This window comes from Manis javanica, chromosome 7 (genome assembly GCF_040802235.1).
Source record: "Manis javanica isolate MJ-LG chromosome 7, MJ_LKY, whole genome shotgun sequence".
In the NCBI taxonomy this organism is placed as follows: Eukaryota; Metazoa; Chordata; class Mammalia; order Pholidota; family Manidae; genus Manis; species Manis javanica.
The window spans coordinates 32,852,228-32,872,178 of NC_133162.1; the positions used below are offsets into that span (position 1 = coordinate 32,852,228).

The window sequence follows — 19,951 nt, forward strand, 5'->3', positions numbered from 1 at the left end:
TCAAAATACTAGGCATGCAGCAGAAGTGAAAGGCAGCAGTGATGAAGGGGGAGGAGCTTGGACTTGGAGTTAGAAGGACAAATTGAAGCCCCAGATCCAAACTCAGCATAGCTCGATAAGGATTAAATGAGATAACACATGTGATGAGCTTTGCATAAGTGTAAAGGCATGGCATAAATGTGTATGTTATTTAATTCAGTGTTTTCATTTAAGTATACCTTAAAATGTCCACCCAAGATTGGCTGTTGGCTTCTCCAGCTAAAGACTAAGAAATAATATTTTATGTAGCAACAGAGAGCTTCTTAGAAAGTATTAGATTGAAGGACTATAAATATATAGGTTTTTTTTCTCCCTTCCGGGAGTATTTATTGCATTTACACATTTGATTCAAATAAAGGGAACTGCCAAAATAGATGATGATTTTACTTTTCATCAAAGGGAATATTTTACAAATTTCAAAATGACCCATAACAAGATAAGATAATTTTATCATGAATTGGGGTGGCTGAGGGGGAACTAGAGGCATCAAGGTGGCTATGGGTACCTAGAAAAGGGGGTAAGGGTGACAGGGAATAGAAGAGATGAGGATGGTGGCTGGAAATGCCAACAAACTTCTTGGCTGCACTCTTTTGTCCAGGGCTAGGCTTGCTTGTTTTCTACCAAAGTGATTTGTACACAATGTTAGTGTATGTGTAATTTTTAAAGTATGAGGTGTAACCATAAAGGAATGAAACTTTGTTCAAGTGAGCCTTATGAAATTCAAACCAGGAGATGATGGTCTCACTTTGTAAATCCATGTGGCTCAGACCCTCTTTTTAAAACAGGAGGACCTGGACCTCATCTTCCACAGAATCTGTCATGCTTTGGCCTAGAGCTCAACCCTCACTTCCTTCTCTGCTCCTTCTTCAGCTCTTGAAGAACCAGTGGCTCAGCTGCTCTGGGATGCTGAGAAGTTAATGCCAAGAGCCATCTACCTCCCCTATGGGACAGTTTCCCAAAGCATGTTTTTTAGTAGGTACCAGGCCACAAGCACTCAGTACTCAAAAATATTTGTGAAATACTGCATTCTGAGAGAGCCCAAATGTACATTAGCATAATAAGTGACCTGAGAAGTCCTGCAATGAAAAAACAGTTATCATTTTTTGCCTAGCATGTGGCAAAGGTGTTAAGCCACAGGCCACTAGTTTCCCACAGAATGAATACTGACATACCATACAACTAATTTTGGCAGAGGCTGCTTCAGCCTTACTTGGTTATCTTCCAAATCCCTTAAACAAACCAGCATTTTATGCTTCCATTTCTTTATTCATGGCATTTCCCATGGCAAGTACTTACTGTGCAACTAAATGCACAGTACTATATGTATAGCAATATAACAAAGAGTTTGGGCTTTGAGATCACAAAAGCCTAAGCTTCATCTTGGCTCAGCCACTTTTTAGTTATGTGATATTATTGGGCAAGTTATATAGCCTTTCTGAATCTCTGTTTTCTATTTGTAAAATAAATCAGTGATTCCCTCTGTCAGGTTTGTGTGAAAGCTAAATGTGATTAAGCATGTAAAGCATTTGGCATAGTGCCCAGTGCAAAGCATAGAATTAACAGTGGCTATATTATTAATTTCTCTATCATCCTCACCATCATCATCATCATCTAAATAAATGGACCAAAAATAGACATCCTTAAGCAGGTAAGAGTCAAAGTAACCAATTTTTTTCTTTCCTTTTGAGAGGATAATTTGACTCACATATCAAGGATTTCTCTTGGTTTTAGGAAATGATTTCACAGAGTATCTCAAGTTACATCTAGAGACAAAATGAGAAACATCTGTTGGATGATTGTAGCGTTAAGGAAATTCACATCTAGCTTAAAAACACTTTACAAAGAGGGGGGTTGATGGTTCAAGGCCAAACTGATGAGCAATCTAAGGAAGTGCTTTAGGGCTTCCTATTAATTCCTATTTGGTTTGACATATTCACCAACAATTTAAATAAAGATACATGAGACACACGTATCAAGCCTGAATATCACAAAAGTCAGGAGGGATAGCTACTTCAATACATAACTGAATTAATATTCAAAAACATTTTTGAAGGCTTGAATGTCCAAAAAGATAAAATTTAGCAGACTTAGATATAAAATATTACATCCATGCAAGAAAACAATACTTAAAACAACCTATGCATAGAGAAAAGATGAATTTGGCCCTTTTATGCTATAAGTCTAGACATTTTATTTGCCTTTCATCTGGGCTAATAATGACACACAGTGGAGAGAACAAAGTAATAAATCAGCAGGTGTTAAGAGCAGGAGAATGACCCAACTGCAATAAGGGAGAGTCTCACTGTTCCATACAGATTAGGAACCTTCATTTTCAAGAGGGATATTGAAAAATGGTATGTTTTGTTGATATGGGGAATGCACAACCTCAAGAGAACAAAACTGAACGAAGACAACTTCTACTATTCCCCTGGGAGCAATAGATGGAATTTATAAGGAGGCAGATTCCAGTTTGATTTAAGGAAGAATTTTTAAATAAACTAAGCTCCATCACCATAACAGGCCCATTAAAATGGAGTGAACTCAGTCTTTGAAAGTTTTTTAGCAAAAGCTGAGTACAGATCTGCAAGGGAGAGATTCCTACATTTGGTGGATGATAGAAGTACATAAATTATATAACCTCTGAAACCTCATCAACAATAAAATTCATAATTGTGTTTGGCAAAAGCCTTCCCATCCTCCACGGCTCTGAAGCCTTTGGCATCCTCAAGGGCAACATTTTTCTCTGTGGCGTCTCTTACTCTCATGGCGCATACAGCCCTGTCTCTCATTTTGCATGTAATCACACTAGCTACTATTTATTGCATACCTATTCTGTACTAGGTGGTTTTATACACATTACCTTGTTAAATGTCTTAATAACCATGTGAAATTGATAAAATTATCCACTTTACAGGTGAAAAATACTCAGTTTATATCACTTACTTGCCCAGAGCCCCATAGGGATTAAATGGCAGAACCTGGAGTCAAATTCAGATAGCAATAGAATCAGTCTTTTCACTAATCCATGGCACTTCTCTAAACATGATCTCTTACATGCTTTGTAATATCTTTTTAAAAATGTGTTTATTTTTTCAATATTTTATGTCTTATATGCCTTGAACTAGATTGTAAATTTCTTGAACAAAGGGCCATGTCTTTCTTTGTATTTCTAACAGAACCTATTTCAATAAACTGTTAATGACTACCACCATTATTCATTCATTAAATACTTATTTACTGAGTATCTACTATACAGTTGGCACTTTCTGAAGAACAGACATAGAGCACTCAACAAGTTAAGCAAGTTTCTAAGGAAAAAAATGAAAGGAATCAGTGGATTTCCTGACTTTTGAGCTGAGACATACTAAGAAAAGACAGCAGCTGTGGTATGATCCATGGAAAAGTCTTAGGCAGAGGGAACAGCAAGTGCACAGGCTGTATGGAGAAAACTAGCTCAGCGTGTTCAGGAACAGAATGAAGGTCAGGGTGGCTGGAAAGGAGCCAGAGGGTGGGTAGTGAAAAGTTAGATTGGAGAAGTAGACAGGGCCAAAATGAGGCACAGTCTTAGCATTTCAGATATCAGGCCAAATGCAAAAGGAAGCCATTGGGGATTTTCAGCACAGGGGTGGCCTGATCTGCTTTATGTTTATAGAAGTGGAGAATGGCTTACAGGGCATGCAAGCATGAAAGCAGTCCTGGAGGTGAGGGCAGTGGGGGCTCCAAGGTGGTGGCAGGTGAGATGCTAAGGAGTGGTCCAAGGCAGGATGTGTTTTGTAAGTAAAGAAAATGGGACTTGCTGATGGTTTGGATATTGGGGATTTGGGAAAAGAGTAAATAGAGGATTACTTCTAAGTTGTTAGCCTGAGCTCCTGAGTACATGTTGAGAGGCAGAGGATGGTGTGGGGGAAGTGGAGAAGACTTAGGCAGAGGGAACAGCATGGCATAACAGAACTGGATGGTATATAAATGGGAGGGAGAAACTAGTAGTTCTATTTTGGCCATATTTGAGATGCCTTTTAGGCATTTATTAGAATGTAAGATTTGTAAGAGCAGGGGCTCCGTTTGTCTCATTCTGTGCTATATCCTTGGTGCACAAGATAGCACTTAGTATACAAGTTGGTACTCAATAAAATATCATAGCAATAAAATATCACTGAATGAAAAAGGCCAAGAGGAGGCATTGAGAAAGCAACTGGATTTATGAATGTTTAAATCTCTTTGGGTGAACGTAGATTCTTGGCAAAGCATAAATACATTCCTTCTTTGCTCTTACATGTGAAGTAAAGATCCCTAAGAGAGTGGTTTTTCAAAGAGCTGAATTAAACATCCTAATAGGGTCAGTTAATGTAGTCCTGGAGAGAGGCTTAGAATCCCAGTCTCTGACTACAGCATACCTGGTCTTTCCTACAGTGTTCAGTGTCATTTAAAGTGATGTGTCTGATGGCAGACAACACCAGACCTCCAGGAGTTGCTAGGCTGCTTCTCTGAGTCATATTTACTATTTATAATAATAATAATAATAATACATATGTCAAAATTCTTATATGTTTATTTGCTAATTTCCATTGGTTTCATTTTTATTTCTCTCAGTCCCAGGACTGAAGTGCTGACTTGGTGCCTGCTTTAAACAAAATAAAACAGGCCTCCAATAGGTCAATGACTTTGTCAGTTGTCTTATTGTATTGGTTAAATCCTAGAGACATGATGTGAGTTTTAAGGGTAACCAAGAAAATAAAAATATCCTGTCATAATAACAAATAGTTTGAATATTTAAGATTTCAAAACCAAGTCCTCTACTATAGCACAAGAACCAGAGAATGAAAAAAAAAAAATACAGAAAGGAAAAAGGAAGAAAGGGAGGCAAGAAAGAGAAAGAGCAAGACAGTAAGCTACCCATTTACTTAAATTTACTTTGGACAATTCTCAATGATTTGCACTAACAGATGACCCCAAAGACAGGAATCATTCTTCTCCTATTTTCTCTTTGAATAATGGTTTGGCTGATGGTCTGGAGCAACAATTCTCAGCCATTGGTGGCATCAGAATTACTGTGGAGCTTTTTAAAGATACAGATTCCTGGGTCCACCATGTATCCATGCAGCCAGAATCTCCTGCAGGTGGGATCCAGGCATGTGCATATTTAAAAAATATCCTGATGTCTTTGCCTTTATTTGGCTGATCAACAGAACTATTGTTCAAGGAATCACATTAGATATTTAAAGAATGAGCCCAGGCATAGAGGTACCAGTTCACAAGGTGCTTGGCAGCCCTTCTCTACTGCCTTCTTCTGCGACTCCAATTTTGAGCATAGCCTCCCTCCCTCCTCATCCTTCCAGAAGTACAGGTAGGACTTAAGGTTTTGAATTTCAGAAGTCACCCCTGTTGGGGGTTATAGATTTCATGCAAAATAGAAATAAAAAAGAGGAAAAGTAGAGCAGAGATAGTATGGTTATGAGAGGAAAAAAAAAGAAATAAAGTAAAATTTGTATTATTTTGGCATTCTACATACTCAGGCATCCAGTATCTCAAAGCCAAGAAGGGGACTTTTAAGGCCAAAGGACCCAAGTACACTTTCTGCCTGGTTCTATGGAAATAACAACTTATCCTGATGTTCTTCCCCAGAAGATACTGATTCTGATACCTTGAGATGCCAGTCTCCTCCACATCTGAAGGACCACAGTTTCCCAATTTAAAGGAGATGCCATATTTTCATATCAGGATGTAAGCACATGGGATAAAGTTAACAAGGAGGTCAAAATTGTTATACATGTTGAAATCATAAGGAATATTTTGAATCCTGCTGAGAAGAAAATGATTCATTCAGAGTAAGAGAACCATGTTGAGGAGAAAAAGGCTCTTTCCACTTCTGATTCAATAGCACAGGTAGATGAGCAAGAACATTGGCGTTGGTAAGCCAGATCACCTGGGTTCAAATCCTAGCTCTGAAACCCCTAAGTCATTTAATTAGCCTCTTTATTTGTTAAGTGGAGGGATAATAATAATAATAAAGTGGGATCTATTATTATTAGTTATTTGGAAAATCTAGTTGGTGGTTTTTCTTTTTTGTTTTTTTTGTAACCAACACTGAACCATTACTGTTGCTTGGGTTCTCACCGGGTACTTTACACATGTCATCTCTGTGAATACTCATATAAACCATTTGGGGTAGGCATAACATTACCTCCATCTACAACTGAGGGATTTGGTAGTTGGCTCAAGGTTACACAGCTGGGAATGGTGGACTAGAAGACAGGCAGGCTGACTCCAAACTGCTCCCTGAACAGTGCCCCTCTCCTCATTCTCAGCCTGACCATTTATTGAGTGTTACAGTGAGCGAGCAGAATCTTGCGAGTACTGATTGCCAAGAACCACCAAACACGATTTGCTGTCAATTGGCTCCAGGGCAGATGAGGCCCCTACAAATAACCTTGCTCTTAGAATGCTGCCCTGCACAGCTGAGTCTCTGGTTTAACTGCCTACTGTATTTTTCAGTCTGGAAATTTCTGGACTAATATTTCTGTAAACTGGGGCATGTGCAGTGAAATCCATTCTGGGGAATGAATACAATGTCTGCTCTGCTCTCAGAGATGGCCTCTAGGGAGATGTGATTTTCCAAGGAGAAATCTGTTTTTCCAACATGAGCTGAAATTTCCCTTACCCTGAGTGGGCTTAATTAGCACTCTGCCCCATGAGTGTCCAGAAATGAGGAGGAAAGTTTGTATAGCAGTCCTAAACAGATGATTTGCTTGGCTGTCTGCACAAAAAGGGGGAGGGGAAGCTTTGACAGGAAACTTTTCTAACATGGCTGACTGTACAAATTAAGAAACAAGTTTTTTTCCAAAATATTTCAAGTGAAAACACATTTGGACATGATAACACTACCTTCCATCCCTGGCACCATTATATGTCATGCTCCTTAATGTGCGGAAATGGCCTTCCATTGGCTATAACTAGGCAGACTTTTAGATGCTGGAATTTGCCAAAATGATCATCATCACTCATGAAGCATATAAGAAACTCTGGGTGAAAAGACCGAGGCTCAAAGACTGCTTCTCTGGTCGATGATTTATTTATTCTTACAATTCTTTTTCAGGGAGTTAAGCTGCACCTTGGCATTCTTTATAGAGGGGGTGGCCTTTACACTGTTTAATATGCATCTGGTGAAATCTATTGGATAGAAGCAACAACTGAGTGTCACTTTGGGCTGCCCACATTTGTGTGGCTAGAGAAGCAGGTTGATGACTGTGTAGGTTGACCAAACAGAAGGGAGTGGGGAAGATCACCTAGGCCAAGAGCTAAGTGGAATCCTTCCAGCGTCTTCTGTGGTCTCAGTATAACTGTTGGCTAAATCTTGGGCTCATGATCTGTCCTTGGACTAGCTGTCCAAAAGAGGAGCCTGGACAATGGTCTTGCTAAGCACTATTCAACAAGCAAAACTGCTCTCTCAGGACACAGGAAAAAGTGAATTTATTAATGGTCTCTAGAAGCCAAAAACCAGTCCTCAGTCAGAGAGATCAACTATCGGTTACACAAAAGAGTGGTGGGTAGTGGTAGGTTCTGAAGCCAAAAATTCACTGTTACCAGATCCAGAGGGCCAGCTGTACGTGCAGACTGTGACAAGTTCCAACCCCAAAGGTCATCAGTGGGTGAACAATAAGACCGGAAGCAGAGACCATATTGAGGAATAATAAGGTCTGAGAACTGGCGACTCAGAACTGTCATCCCAGAGTACCACCCTATGTTCCACCACAGTCCTCAAAAAAAAGGTGTGAAAGCCAAGGGAGTAAGGATGATCTTCAATCTCTACTTGCCTCTTATCTTCTCAACCACATGTGCTTAAGCATGTCATCTCTTTGGTGAAGTTATCTACAAAAAAATGCCTCTCTGTCTCCTCTAGGAAAGGCAAACATCTCTGGAATTTATTAAAGAGGAATTAAAAAAACAGTAAGATCTCAGTAGAACAGAAAGGCATCCTATAGTATGGGAAAATATATTCATAAATAACATATCTGATAAGGGGTTGATATCCAAAATAAATAAAGAGCTCACATGCCTCAACACCCAAAAAGCAAATAACCAGATTAAAAAATGGGCAGCGAATCTGAACAGACACTTCTCCAAAGAAGAAATTCAGATGGCCAACAGGCACATGAAAAGATGCTCCATATCACTAATCATCAGAGAAATGTGAATTAAAACCACAATGGGATATCACTTCACACCACTTAGGATGGCTAACATCCAAAAGACAAGCAAGAACAAATGCTGGCAAGGATGTGGGGAAAGGGGATCCCTCCTACACTGCTGGTGGGAATGCAAATTAGTTCAGCCATTGTGGAATGTAATATGGAGGTTCCTCAAAAAACTCAAAATAGAAATACCATTTGACCCAGGAATCCCACTTTTAGGAATTTACCCTAAGAATGCAGCAGCCCAATTTGAAAAAGACAGATGCACCCCTATGTTTATTGCAGCACTATTTACAATAGCCAAGAAATGGAAGCAACCTAAGTGTCCATCAGTAGATGAATGGATAAAGAAGAGGTGGTACATATACACAATGGAATATTATTCACCCATAAGAAGAAAACAAATCCTATCATTTGCAACAACCTGGATGGAGCTGGAGGGTCTTATGCTCAGTGAAATAAGCCAGGCAGAGAAAGACAAGTACCAAATGACTTCACTCATCTGTGGAGTACAATAACAAAGCAAAAACTGAAGGACCAAAACAGCAGCAGACTCACAGAACCCATGAATGGACTAACAGTTACCAAAGGGAAAGGGGTTGGGGAGGGTGGGTGGGAAGGGAGGGATATGGGGATTAATGGGTATTATGATTAGCACATATAATATAGGGGGGACACGGGGAAGGCAGTATAGCACAGAGAAGACAAGTAGTGACTCTATAGCATCTTATTATGCCAATGGACAGTGTCTGTAATGGGGTATGTGGTGGGACTTGATAATAGGGGGTAATGTAGTAACCACAATGTTGCTCATGTGAAACCTGAGTATAAGATTGTATATCAATGATATCTTAATACAAAAAAAACCCCACTTCCTGCCCCTCTATCCCTTCTTTAAACCCCAACAACTGACATGTTCTCTATTTCTATAATTTTGGCATTTCAAGAATGTCATATAAATGGAATAAAAAAACCCAGTAAGATCAAAAAGAATGTGTACTAGAGATTGAAGCTAGATAGAGGAACAAAAGGTGGGAAAAAAGAATAATGTTCTTTTGTTTTGAGAAAGTCAAATCAAGAGACATCCTGGGAGGCCAGGAAATAAGGTGGCTCAACCTGAAAGGAGAAAGAACATTGCTTTCCTAGAACTTCCAATTCAAAACAGGACTACAGAGAGGTACAAAAGGGTTTGGGAAGATCTGCTTCCCAAACCAAGCAAAGCAGGACTGAGCCTACTCCCACCACAGATCTTGATTACTACTGGCATGAGGACTGACACCCTGGGCATGCTTCTGTTTATTTGCAAGGATAAAGAGATAACCGCCTTTAAGAAGCTGCTCTGGTGTGCACCAGTTTTGACATTAGGGAGGAGAAGTTAGAATGGGGAGAAACATTGCTTCCAAACCACAATCTAAGTCAATTTTAAATGATTTGTCTCTTGGCCTTCCTTAACGTAAGCCAAGCTTTCAATTATTTCATGCATTTTAACCATATTTTCCTAAGAACAAATATTAGGCAACATTGCCCAAAAGGCATCAGGAATTTTCTTCCCTTTCCTCACATTACAGTTAAGTTATTGTGTGAAGAGTTTTTAGAGTTCAGGAAACTTGTAGCTCATAACATGTTCTATGGACAATCAGGAAAAGCTGCCTCCCTAGACCATGAGTCTTGCTCATGTTTGCAGTTTGTTAGCTGTCTTCTTATGCAGAATGTCCTCTCTTCTCTGTGAAGTTCCCCCATTATTATCCCCCACCCCCCAAGACCCAGCCCAAACTCCAGAGCTGAGCAGAGAGAGCTCTGATCACCCACTGAAAAACCTCAGCTCCCATCATCTGTGCCACTCACACTGCATTTAATTTCTGCCTTTTTTGGTAGTGATTTGTGCCTGTGCCTGACTGCAATTTAAGACTGGTAGCTCTGGCAGCCACAGACTGTTACTCACGTTCCTCAGTGCTTATCCACCATGGTGCCTTTCTTCCGAGAAGTGCTGAAAATTTGATAACTGAATGATTGAATGCATAAATAAATGCATTCACCTCTCCCCTAAGTGACTAGCACTTCTGGAGTTAATATTCTCTCTTTTGTCTTTAAGATGTTTCAGTGCTCCAAAATCTTGTACCTAATTTTGATAGAACCAAAATATGCGCTCATAATGTTGTAAATTTTCCTCGTATGTTACTAATTTCTTATTTAAAAGAATATGTTTGACATACCAATGAAAAAAAGAGACTATAATGTAGTAGGTGCTTAATAAGTCTTGAGTGAATGAATGAGTAATGATAATAGGAAATTGGATAAAAATTGAAACAGAAAGATAAGTAGAAAAAGGGTAGGTGCACAGGAGATTTAGAAAAGAAATAGAGAGGGAAGGAAGAGGGAAAGGAGACCCAAGCTTAAATATTCTAAATCAGCAATGCTGGTTTTACTACACACCTGAACTTAATAATGTAACATTTAACAAGTAGAGAGGCAAGGCAGCTGGGTGAGATAAGAATAGATTTTGAAGGCAGACATCTGGATTCTGACATTCACTGAGCCATTGTGTGACCTTGGACAAGTGACTCAACCTTTCTGAGTTTCACTATTCTTTTTAACTTTTTATTTTGAAGTAATTTTAGATTTACAGAAAAGTTGCAAAAATAGTGCAGAGATTTCCCATATATAGTTCACCAGCTTCTCCTAATGTTAGCATCTTCCACGACTACACTACCATTATCAAAACCAGGAAATTAACAGTGATGCATGAATGCTAATTAAAACCACAATGAGATGTCACCTCACACCAGTTAGGATGGCCAACATTCAAAAGACAAGAAACAACAAATGCTGGTGAGGATGCATAAAAAGGGGAACCCTCCTACACTGTTGGTGAGAATATAAATTAGTGTAACCATTGTGGAAAGCAGTATGGAGGTTCCTCAAAAAACTAAAATGAGAAATACAATTTGACCCAGGAATTCCACTCCTAGGAATTTACCCAAAGAAAACAAGATCCCATATTTAAAAAGCCATATGCACCCCTATCTTTAGTGCTGCACTATTTACAATAGCCAAGACATGGAAGCAACCTAAGTGTCCATCAGTAGATGAATGGGTAAAGAAGATGTGGTACATATACACAATGGAATATTATTCAGCCATAAGAAGAAAACAAATTCTATCATTTGCAACAACATGGATGGAGCTAGAGGGTCTTATGCTCAGTGAAATAAGCCAGGCAGAGAAAGATAAGTACCAAATGACTTCACCCATTTGTGGAGTATAAAAACACAGGAAAACAGAAGGAACGAAATAGCAGCAGACTCACAGACACTAAGAAGGGACTAGTGGTTAACATAGGGGAGGGGTTGGGGAGAGGGGAGGGGAGAGAGAAGGGGATTAAGGGCCACTATAATTCGCAATCACAATATAGGTAGATCATGGGGAAAGCAGTACAACATGGAGAAGACAAGTAATGACTATAGCATCTTACTACACTGATAGACAGTGACTACAAAGGGGGGTGGTGAGAACTTGATAATACTGGTGAATGTTGAAACCATAATGTTGTTCATGTGAAACTTTCATAAGATTGTATGTCAATGATACTTTAATAAAAATAATCACATGCCTTATTAGAATTTCATCAGTTTTCCCATTAATATTCTTCTAGCCCAGGATCCAAGAGGATCCCACTGTGCATTTAGTGGTCATGTCTTCTTGTCTCCTCTAGTCTTTGATAGTTCCTCAGTGTTTCCTTATCTTTCTGTCCTTGACACTTTTGAAGAGTAGACTGTCACTTAATTTGGAGTTATCAGTTTTTCCCCTGTGATTAGATCTTTGGGAAATAACTCCATAGAGATGATGTCATGCCTTCTTAGTGCACCACATCAGGTGATACACATCAGTATGTCTTATCACTGGCCACACCGACCCTGAGCACTTATTTAAGGTGATATCTACTGGGTTTCTCTAATGTTCTACTTTTCCTTTTGTAATTAATAAATATTTTTTGAGAGATACTTTGAGGTTATGCAAATATCTTGTTTCTCATCATACTTTTGTCCAAATTTTTTGCATTCATCAGTGGTTCTTGCCTGCAATAATTTATTACTGGGGTATCCTCCTAATCATGATTTCCTATTTTACTCATTCCTTCTACATTTATTAATTGGAATTATCTTGTAAGTAAGATCTGTACCTTCCCCACCCCTCTCATTGATGTTATTATTTGTATATATTATTAGTATGGATTAATGAATGTTTATTTTAGTCTATGGATCATAATACAATACTATTATTATTTATTTTGTTGTTTAAGCTTCACTTTCTTCATCTGTGAGTCAGGGATAATGACATTGCCTTACACAAATGTTATGAGGATTAAATGGGATTAAAAATGTGAAAATGTCCAGTCCAGAGAACCTGGACCAAACTAAATCTAGCTCCTTTCATTCCTTTTCTATATAGAAAGTAAAGCCATGTTACTTTGGAGGCAAGACTATTCTAAATAGGTGAAAATATGAATTTAAATATTCTCTTTTAATATACAGCAGTCACCCCTTTTCTGTGGTTTTACTTTCCACAGTTTCAGGTACCCAAGGTCCACTGGTCTGGAAGCAGATGATCCTCCTCCTTACATATTGTCAGAAGGTCAATAGAAGCCTAATGCCCCATCACAGTGTTTATGTCATTCACCTCACTTCATCTCATCAAGTAAGCATTTTGTCCTCTCAAGATAATATCATCCACATCACCACAAGAACGGTGAGTATAGTACATATTTTGGGAGAGACCACATTCAAATAACTTTTATTATAGCATAGTTATAATTGGTCTATGTTGTTAATTTCTTATTGTGCTTAATTTATAAATTAAACTTTATCATAGACCTATATATATAGGAGAGAACAGTATATATAGGGTTTTGTACTATCCATGGTTTTAGGCATCCTCCGTGGATAAGGGGGTCTACTGTAATACAGCTTTTCTGTACTCTAAGGTACATAAAGCAACTAGAATTCAGCTATCCCAGTGTTGCCTGGTGGAGGTCATTTGGGATCTGCCTGTAATGACTATATAAAACTGATTTTTAATCAGCGTACCCATAATTTGTATGAAAATAGATGCTTGAGAATACTTAAAAACATACTGTTCTCTTAAGTAGTTTAAGTGTTTTCCCAGAAATCTTGTTTATGTTCTGAAGTTGCTTTACTAAACTATTTTCAGAGGTAGTCCAAAGCATGCCTCAACCCAGCAGTGGCTCCTATCATCACTAATTCTGAATTGGTGAAGTCATTGATTCATCTTTGATTCCCAAGGTTATGATAATGAATGAAAGAAACTCTAGTTTTCCTTCTCCAAAGTTAATTTAAAATTAGATTTAAAAAATCTAGGAAAATCCCTTTCAAGTTCAGATGGAATTTAAAACAACAACAAAAGAGAAGGACGGTATCCTAAGGATGTGAGAGTGAGTCGATCTGAAAGTTTAAAATAATTCATGAGATACAGTAATAAAAAGCCACTAGTAAAATCATTCAATTTACTGGAGCTTTCATTTTCCACCCTGTTTTTAATCAGTAAGGAAAATCAAGGACATATGATTTATTTTAAAAAGCAACTTCGGGGCAATGTGGTTCACAAGGTCTCATGTGGATTCCCAGAGAGTCTGTTTTACTCAGTTTGGGGTGGGACCAGCAATATGCATTTTTATCAGGCACCACCCCCTAACATGAGTCAGATAAAGGTGAGAAGAATTATACTGTAGTGTTTCAAAGCCCAGGCTCTGGGACCTGACTATGTAGGTTTGAATCTTTCTATTGTCATCTACCAACTGTATAACCACAGGCAAATGACTGCATCACCATGTGCCTCAGTTTCCCTATTTGTAAGGTGGACTAATGACAGTATCTGTCTCCCAGGGTTGCTGTGAGGAGCAAATAAGTGATACATGTAAAATAATTAGCATGACAGTGCTAGATGGACATCAGCAATTCCTGTGGATAATGGAACTCCCTTCTGAGAAATGGTGTTCAGGGCACGTCTGGATGCAGAATTGGTTGAACTCAGCCTCTAACACTATCTGCATCCACTGGGCCTTGTCATGGTCATTGACATTTACAGCCATTATCAGGGTCATAACTGGCAGGCTATGGAGGCTGCAAGGTGAGCTGTGCAGTTAGAAAGTGTTTAAGTAACAAAGGCTGATTGATCCTCTGTCAATTGAGATATATAGGACCCAGAACTGGCACATCCTCTCCGCATTTAGTAGTTTACTAGATGACTAAAATAGGAAACTAGTATGTTTACAGTAGTTAAACCAATAACAACCAACAAACACATGGATTGAAAAGTTGTGTTTTACTATTCAAGGCAAAAACAAAAACAAGTCTAAAAGAAATAAAATGTAGAATAGAAAACTCTGGGTGTGGGGTTTTACCATGTTCTCTAAGCTCAGAAGCACAGCATCGCCTCGCCCTAGCACTGTGTGGAGACCTGCCTCTCTTTCCTGTCCCTTGTCCTGGCTCCAGGACCACAGGAAGTCAGCCATTGGCTCTTTTCCTTCCAGCGAGTCCCTAGACCTCTTACACTGCCTCCCTCCTAAAGGTTCCCAGACTCCAGTCATACTGTCCTCTTCAGAACTTGCTTCTGATAAGATCTTGGAGGCCTTGGAGGGACTTTCTGGGGCTGAGGCAGAGAGCAGAAGTGGGGTGATTCCTTGCACCTTAAGCCCACATTCCTCCTGCTCTCCTCACTCCTGTTGGTGTTTAGCTTCTCCTGAGGATGCCTGATAGTGGAAAGGGGGTGGGCTGAATGGATCCCATAGCCAAGGGTCATGTTGTCAAAATTTAAAATTGAGACATCTGGTCTTAAAAGCACCTGTCAGAATAAGGGGGAGAATGTTTGAAAATGGGCCCAGGGGGAATTTTTTAGCAAGGGAGTGGAGAAAAGTAGGGCACAGGTTGTTCATGGGGAGAAGGCTTGTGGACTTGGTAAAGGTATGGGGTGGAAATAGGAATAATTAGGCAGAAGCATAGGTTGGAGTGAAGTGAGAAGGATGGCAATGTTCTCTATCTCACTGTCTGGAAAGAAAGCAGCCATCAAACAAGTGGCGGGACAGACAGGTAGATGAGTTATCAGTAACAGACAAAACTAAAAGAATTCTGCATAAAAATCAGTTACTAGAGATTCAATTACAAAAACATCTCAAAGTGGCTTCTTACCTCATTAAATCTCATCACAAGATCTTCAAGGGCATTGTGCTCTCCATTCTGGGAGGTAAGAATCGATGCTGAGATGGAGGCTCTGAGGCAGGGCAGGGAGGTCTGGTATTCCGAAGTGCCCAAGCCCCGGGTCAAGAAGCAAAGGTAGTCAACCGGCAAGACCCTTCGATAAATATTCTGCTCCTGCTCCATCAGGGTGCTGGCGACTTCCTCTGGGAATTGGATGAGGGGCTGTAGGTCAAGCAGTTCCTTACTGATACCAGCTGAACTTGAAGGGAGGGCACTGGAATTGGCCACAGAGGTTCCTGGCTGACGTTCTGAAATAAAACAACAAAGTCATGGTTACACCAAGGTTGGTATCACCTACAACAGTTATTTATGTGAGAATCATTTAAAATCTTACAGGTTTCTTAACCAAAGTTTCTGCTTGGTGAACAGTTCTATACTATCATTCTTGATGTGGAGCCCTTTCTGGTATCTGTCCCACCTGCCCTCTCCCACCTCCTGGGGTGGGGAAAGGCTTAGTTTCCCATTTCAGAAGCAGAATTGATCTAGCACACCATTCCCTCATCAGTTCACTGTGACACTGTGCAGAGTAATAGAGACGTAAAATGCACTGTTTACTTCCTCATACTCTAGAGGAAGTTTACCATTTCACTCTGTTTACCATCAGAGTGAAAATAAATGAGGGTGGGTGTGGGTACAGCAATTGAAATGTAAGAGGAAAGAAGGCCATAAGGGGTGAGGCATTACATATATAGATACACTGCCTGTAAACATGCAGGAAATCTGGCACCCTCTTCACGTAAGGTTTCAAAACTTCACGGTCTTTGCCAACATTCTGCCCTCAAAGACTGCTCCCCTGAGAGCCACCTGGTGTTTTGTAGGGGCAGAACCACCTATAAAAGCTAGGAAGAAACAGGTAATAAGGAGATGTACCTAAAATAATAAATCTTACTTCCTACTCTACAACTGGTAGTAAGAAGGTGGCAGCGGGAGAGAAAGTGGTGAGTGCATTAGAAAGAAGTACCAAATGCATTTGTAGGCTGAAAATTATTCTCTTAACAGAAATTCACATTATTTGGACCTTTCTCCCTCAATCTGTCTCTTAACTTCCTGCATATAAATTATTCATTCATTCATCCACTTAACCATTCACCTAAAATTTGTGAAAAATACATTATGATCCCTAGAACAGAATTTTCCAAAGTTTGATCAGTTTTGTGACCAGCTAGCTCAGTTAGGGAAATGTCACATATTCATGTCACAAATTCTCTTCCTGGAAATACATGAGGTTCATGAGGTACACAGTCAAAGGCTCTAAGGGGTATTATAGTAAAGAAATCCATTGACATTGCTTAATCCAGTATTTCCCCAGAACCATACTTTAGATAACATCTACGATGCCTTCTGTGTGAGGAGCATTGCTTGGAACCACTTCAGGAAATGATCCCCTGAGGGCCAAACGGCTTTCTCTCTATCCAGTTCACATCTTTTCTTTCTCAGAAGTACCTCCCTGGCGAGCCCTCCTTCACACGTCTCATAGTACTTCATGAGGGGACCACATTCCATTTTCCCAGAATCTTTCTTTCATTCCTGATTTCTTAAAACACTCCTATTGACTCTCTGGCAGAATAAAACCAATCTGTCTCTTAGTGACACCATATTCCTCAACAAGGACTGCCATCTGGTTTGGGCACCGGACAACAGCAAAGCTCCTAAGGAAGCCGTCCGCAGCATCTGGACCTCAGTATTCTTGATTCTTTTATCTCTAGAGCATAAAACTTTGGAATCATCACTCCAAAGCGCTCCATCTCTGTATTACAGAGCTCAAGTCATCATCCCTGAATTTGACCTCCTTTTCCCTTCTACTTTTCCTACCACACCTATTCTGTCCTTGGCAGACTTCCAGTTCTTGGCCTTGGTCTGGGTGCATGGTCAGCATTTCAGTATGGCATCCACCAACACCAGTCACTTGGACTCTCTGTCACATGTATTGCCCAGTACTTAATCCTAGGCAAACTCAACTTGGCTTCTGGGCTGCTATATGATGACACTGACAATTATGCTACTTAGTGATGGGACCCTTACTAATCTGGGCTCTCTAACTTCAGTTATGTTCTCAGGGCAGCTTCAGGCTTGGCATGAGTATTTATTTTCCCCTAAATAACTCACTGTCCTCTTTATCTTAGCAGTGTAGCTTTTCTATTCTCACATTCCCAAACCCACTTGTATTTTCCCTACATTTTTTAAACCATTTCTTAATTTGCTACACTGTGATAGTTGCCAAGTGTTAGGAACTTCTTCAGTTAGTTTAAATGCTTCTGTTTCTTCCATTTTCTCCTCCTTCTCTGAGAATGGTGTGGGCCTCTTCCTCTCCAAAGCCCACTGAGGTTTGCAATTAAGTCTATCCAACTTGCCTCAGTGGTTATCTCCACCTTTAATCCCCTTCTTTCCATCGACTCTTCTTTACTTACACAAATGTTCAGTTTCCCTTTAAAACACACCAATAAAACTTTCCTTCTCCCTTAAGCTCCATACCCTCTCTGGGCTTCCCTTCATTATGTACCATCTTGAAAGGCTAGTTTGTATTCCCTGATTCCTTCCTCTATAAGTATGGTGACCCCAAGTCTTCTGATCCAAAAATCAGGCCACACAGTCTGTCCAAGTTAGTAAACCAAAAACAGAAACCAGGTCTGTCTTGGGAGCTCCTAACTCTCAGGTCACTGTTGACAAGGCATCTCTATAGATGGGCTGAGCTCCGAAATTCCCCCCTCAACTCACTGTCTCCTAAGCAGCCTGCCACCTTTGATGCATAGCTGGAAAAACATTCTTGTTGGTACTTCCTATTTAACTAAGTGAGTCGCTCTCCTTTTGGAAAAATGCCTGCAGTGCAATCTAAACACAAATTGTGAGGAGAACAGGTTAAAGTCTGAGCTACATCACTCTCCACTGATGCAAGATTGAACTTGTTCGATGAATATTCCAGGTGAAACTTTCTGTTTTGTCCTCTGTATAAAAATTATACTATACAAATGATAATTTCTCTTTAATTTTAAAAGGTGAGTAGGTAAAAGATGCTCCACATCACTAATCATCAGAGAAATGTAAATTAAAACCACACTGAGATATCACCTCACACCAGTAAGGATCGCCACCATCCAAAAGAAAAATAACAACAAATGCTGGCAAGGTTGTGGAGAAAGGGGAACCCTCCTACACTGCTGGGGGAATGTAAACTAGTTCAACCATTGTGGAAAGCAGTATGGAGGTTCCTCAAAAAACTCAAAATAGAAATACCATTTGACCCAGGAATCCCACTTCTAGGAATTTACCCTAAGAATGCAGCAGCCCAATTTGAAAAAGACAGATGTACCCCTATGTTAATCGCAGCACTATTTACAATAGTCAAGAAATGGAAGCAACCTAAGTGTCCATTAGTAGATGAATGGATAAAGAAGAGGTGGTACATATACACAATGGAATATTATTCAGCCATAAGAAGAAAACAAATCCTACCATTTGCAACAACATGGATGGAGCTAGAGGGTATTATGTTCAGTGAAATAAGCCAGGCAGAGAAAGACAAGTGTCAAATGATTTCACTCATATGTGGAATATAAGAACAAAGAAAAAACTGAAGGAGCTAAACAGCAGCAGACTCAGAACCCAAGAATGAACTAACAGTTACCAAAGGGAAAGGGACCAGGGAGGATGGGTGGGAAGGGAGGGATAAGGGGGGGAGGAAAGAAAGGGGGCATTATGATTAGCATGCATAATGTGGGGGGGGTGGCACAGGGAGGGCTGTACAACACAGAGAAGACAAGTAGTGATTCTACAGCATCTTACTACGCTGATGGACAGTGACTGCAATGGGGTATGTGGGGGGAACTTGGTGATGGGGAAGTCTAGTAAACATAAGGTTCCTCATGTAATTATAGATTAATGATAGCAAAATAAAAAAAAATTTTTTTAAAAGGTGAGTAGAGCTGAATGGTAATGGATCTGATTTGTGATTTAAGTGGATCAATCTGGGTGCTGCGTGGAAATTAGGATACAGAAGAGACAAGAGAGGAGGGAGGGATCTGGTAGGCTGCTTTCCAGAGGGGTGGTGGTGGTGGCTTAAAGCAATGTACTGACAGGGAAGGTGGTTGATCACAAAGTACAGATAGCAGCTGACCAAGGAGAACAGCGAGTAATCAAATTCATCCAAAAACACGGATATGAATGTAACAGCTTAAAAAAAAAAAAAGAAAAAAGGTGAGCAGGTAATTAAGGAATACAAATGATTTATTCTAACCATTTTTATCCATCTTTGGACCAAATTACCAAAAATCAAGGACTACCAAATTATATTTGGTTCTCTCTAAACTCATATTTAAACATAATTAAAATAAGGAACATGCTCAAATCTACATGGCCTACATGCTCTCATTTTCCAACTTTCTAAATAGTTTAAAAGGTAACTGGATTTCCTGAAATCAAGTCAGAATGCAGTCTAATGACAAAGGCATACTGAAG

General features: G+C 39.7%; 1 protein-coding gene across 6 annotated transcripts in view; it reads right to left on the reverse strand.

The window, feature by feature from the left end:
- Window positions 1–19,951, reverse strand: part of PLCE1 (phospholipase C epsilon 1) — a 330,740-nt gene that overhangs the window by 122,778 nt on the left and 188,011 nt on the right. For all 6 annotated transcript variants that reach the window (XM_073240663.1, XM_073240662.1, XM_073240661.1 and 3 more), the window contains exon 4: window positions 15,431–15,747. In XM_073240663.1, the coding sequence (XP_073096764.1) occupies window positions 15,431–15,747 (317 nt within the window). The remainder of the gene's footprint in view (window positions 1–15,430; window positions 15,748–19,951) is intronic.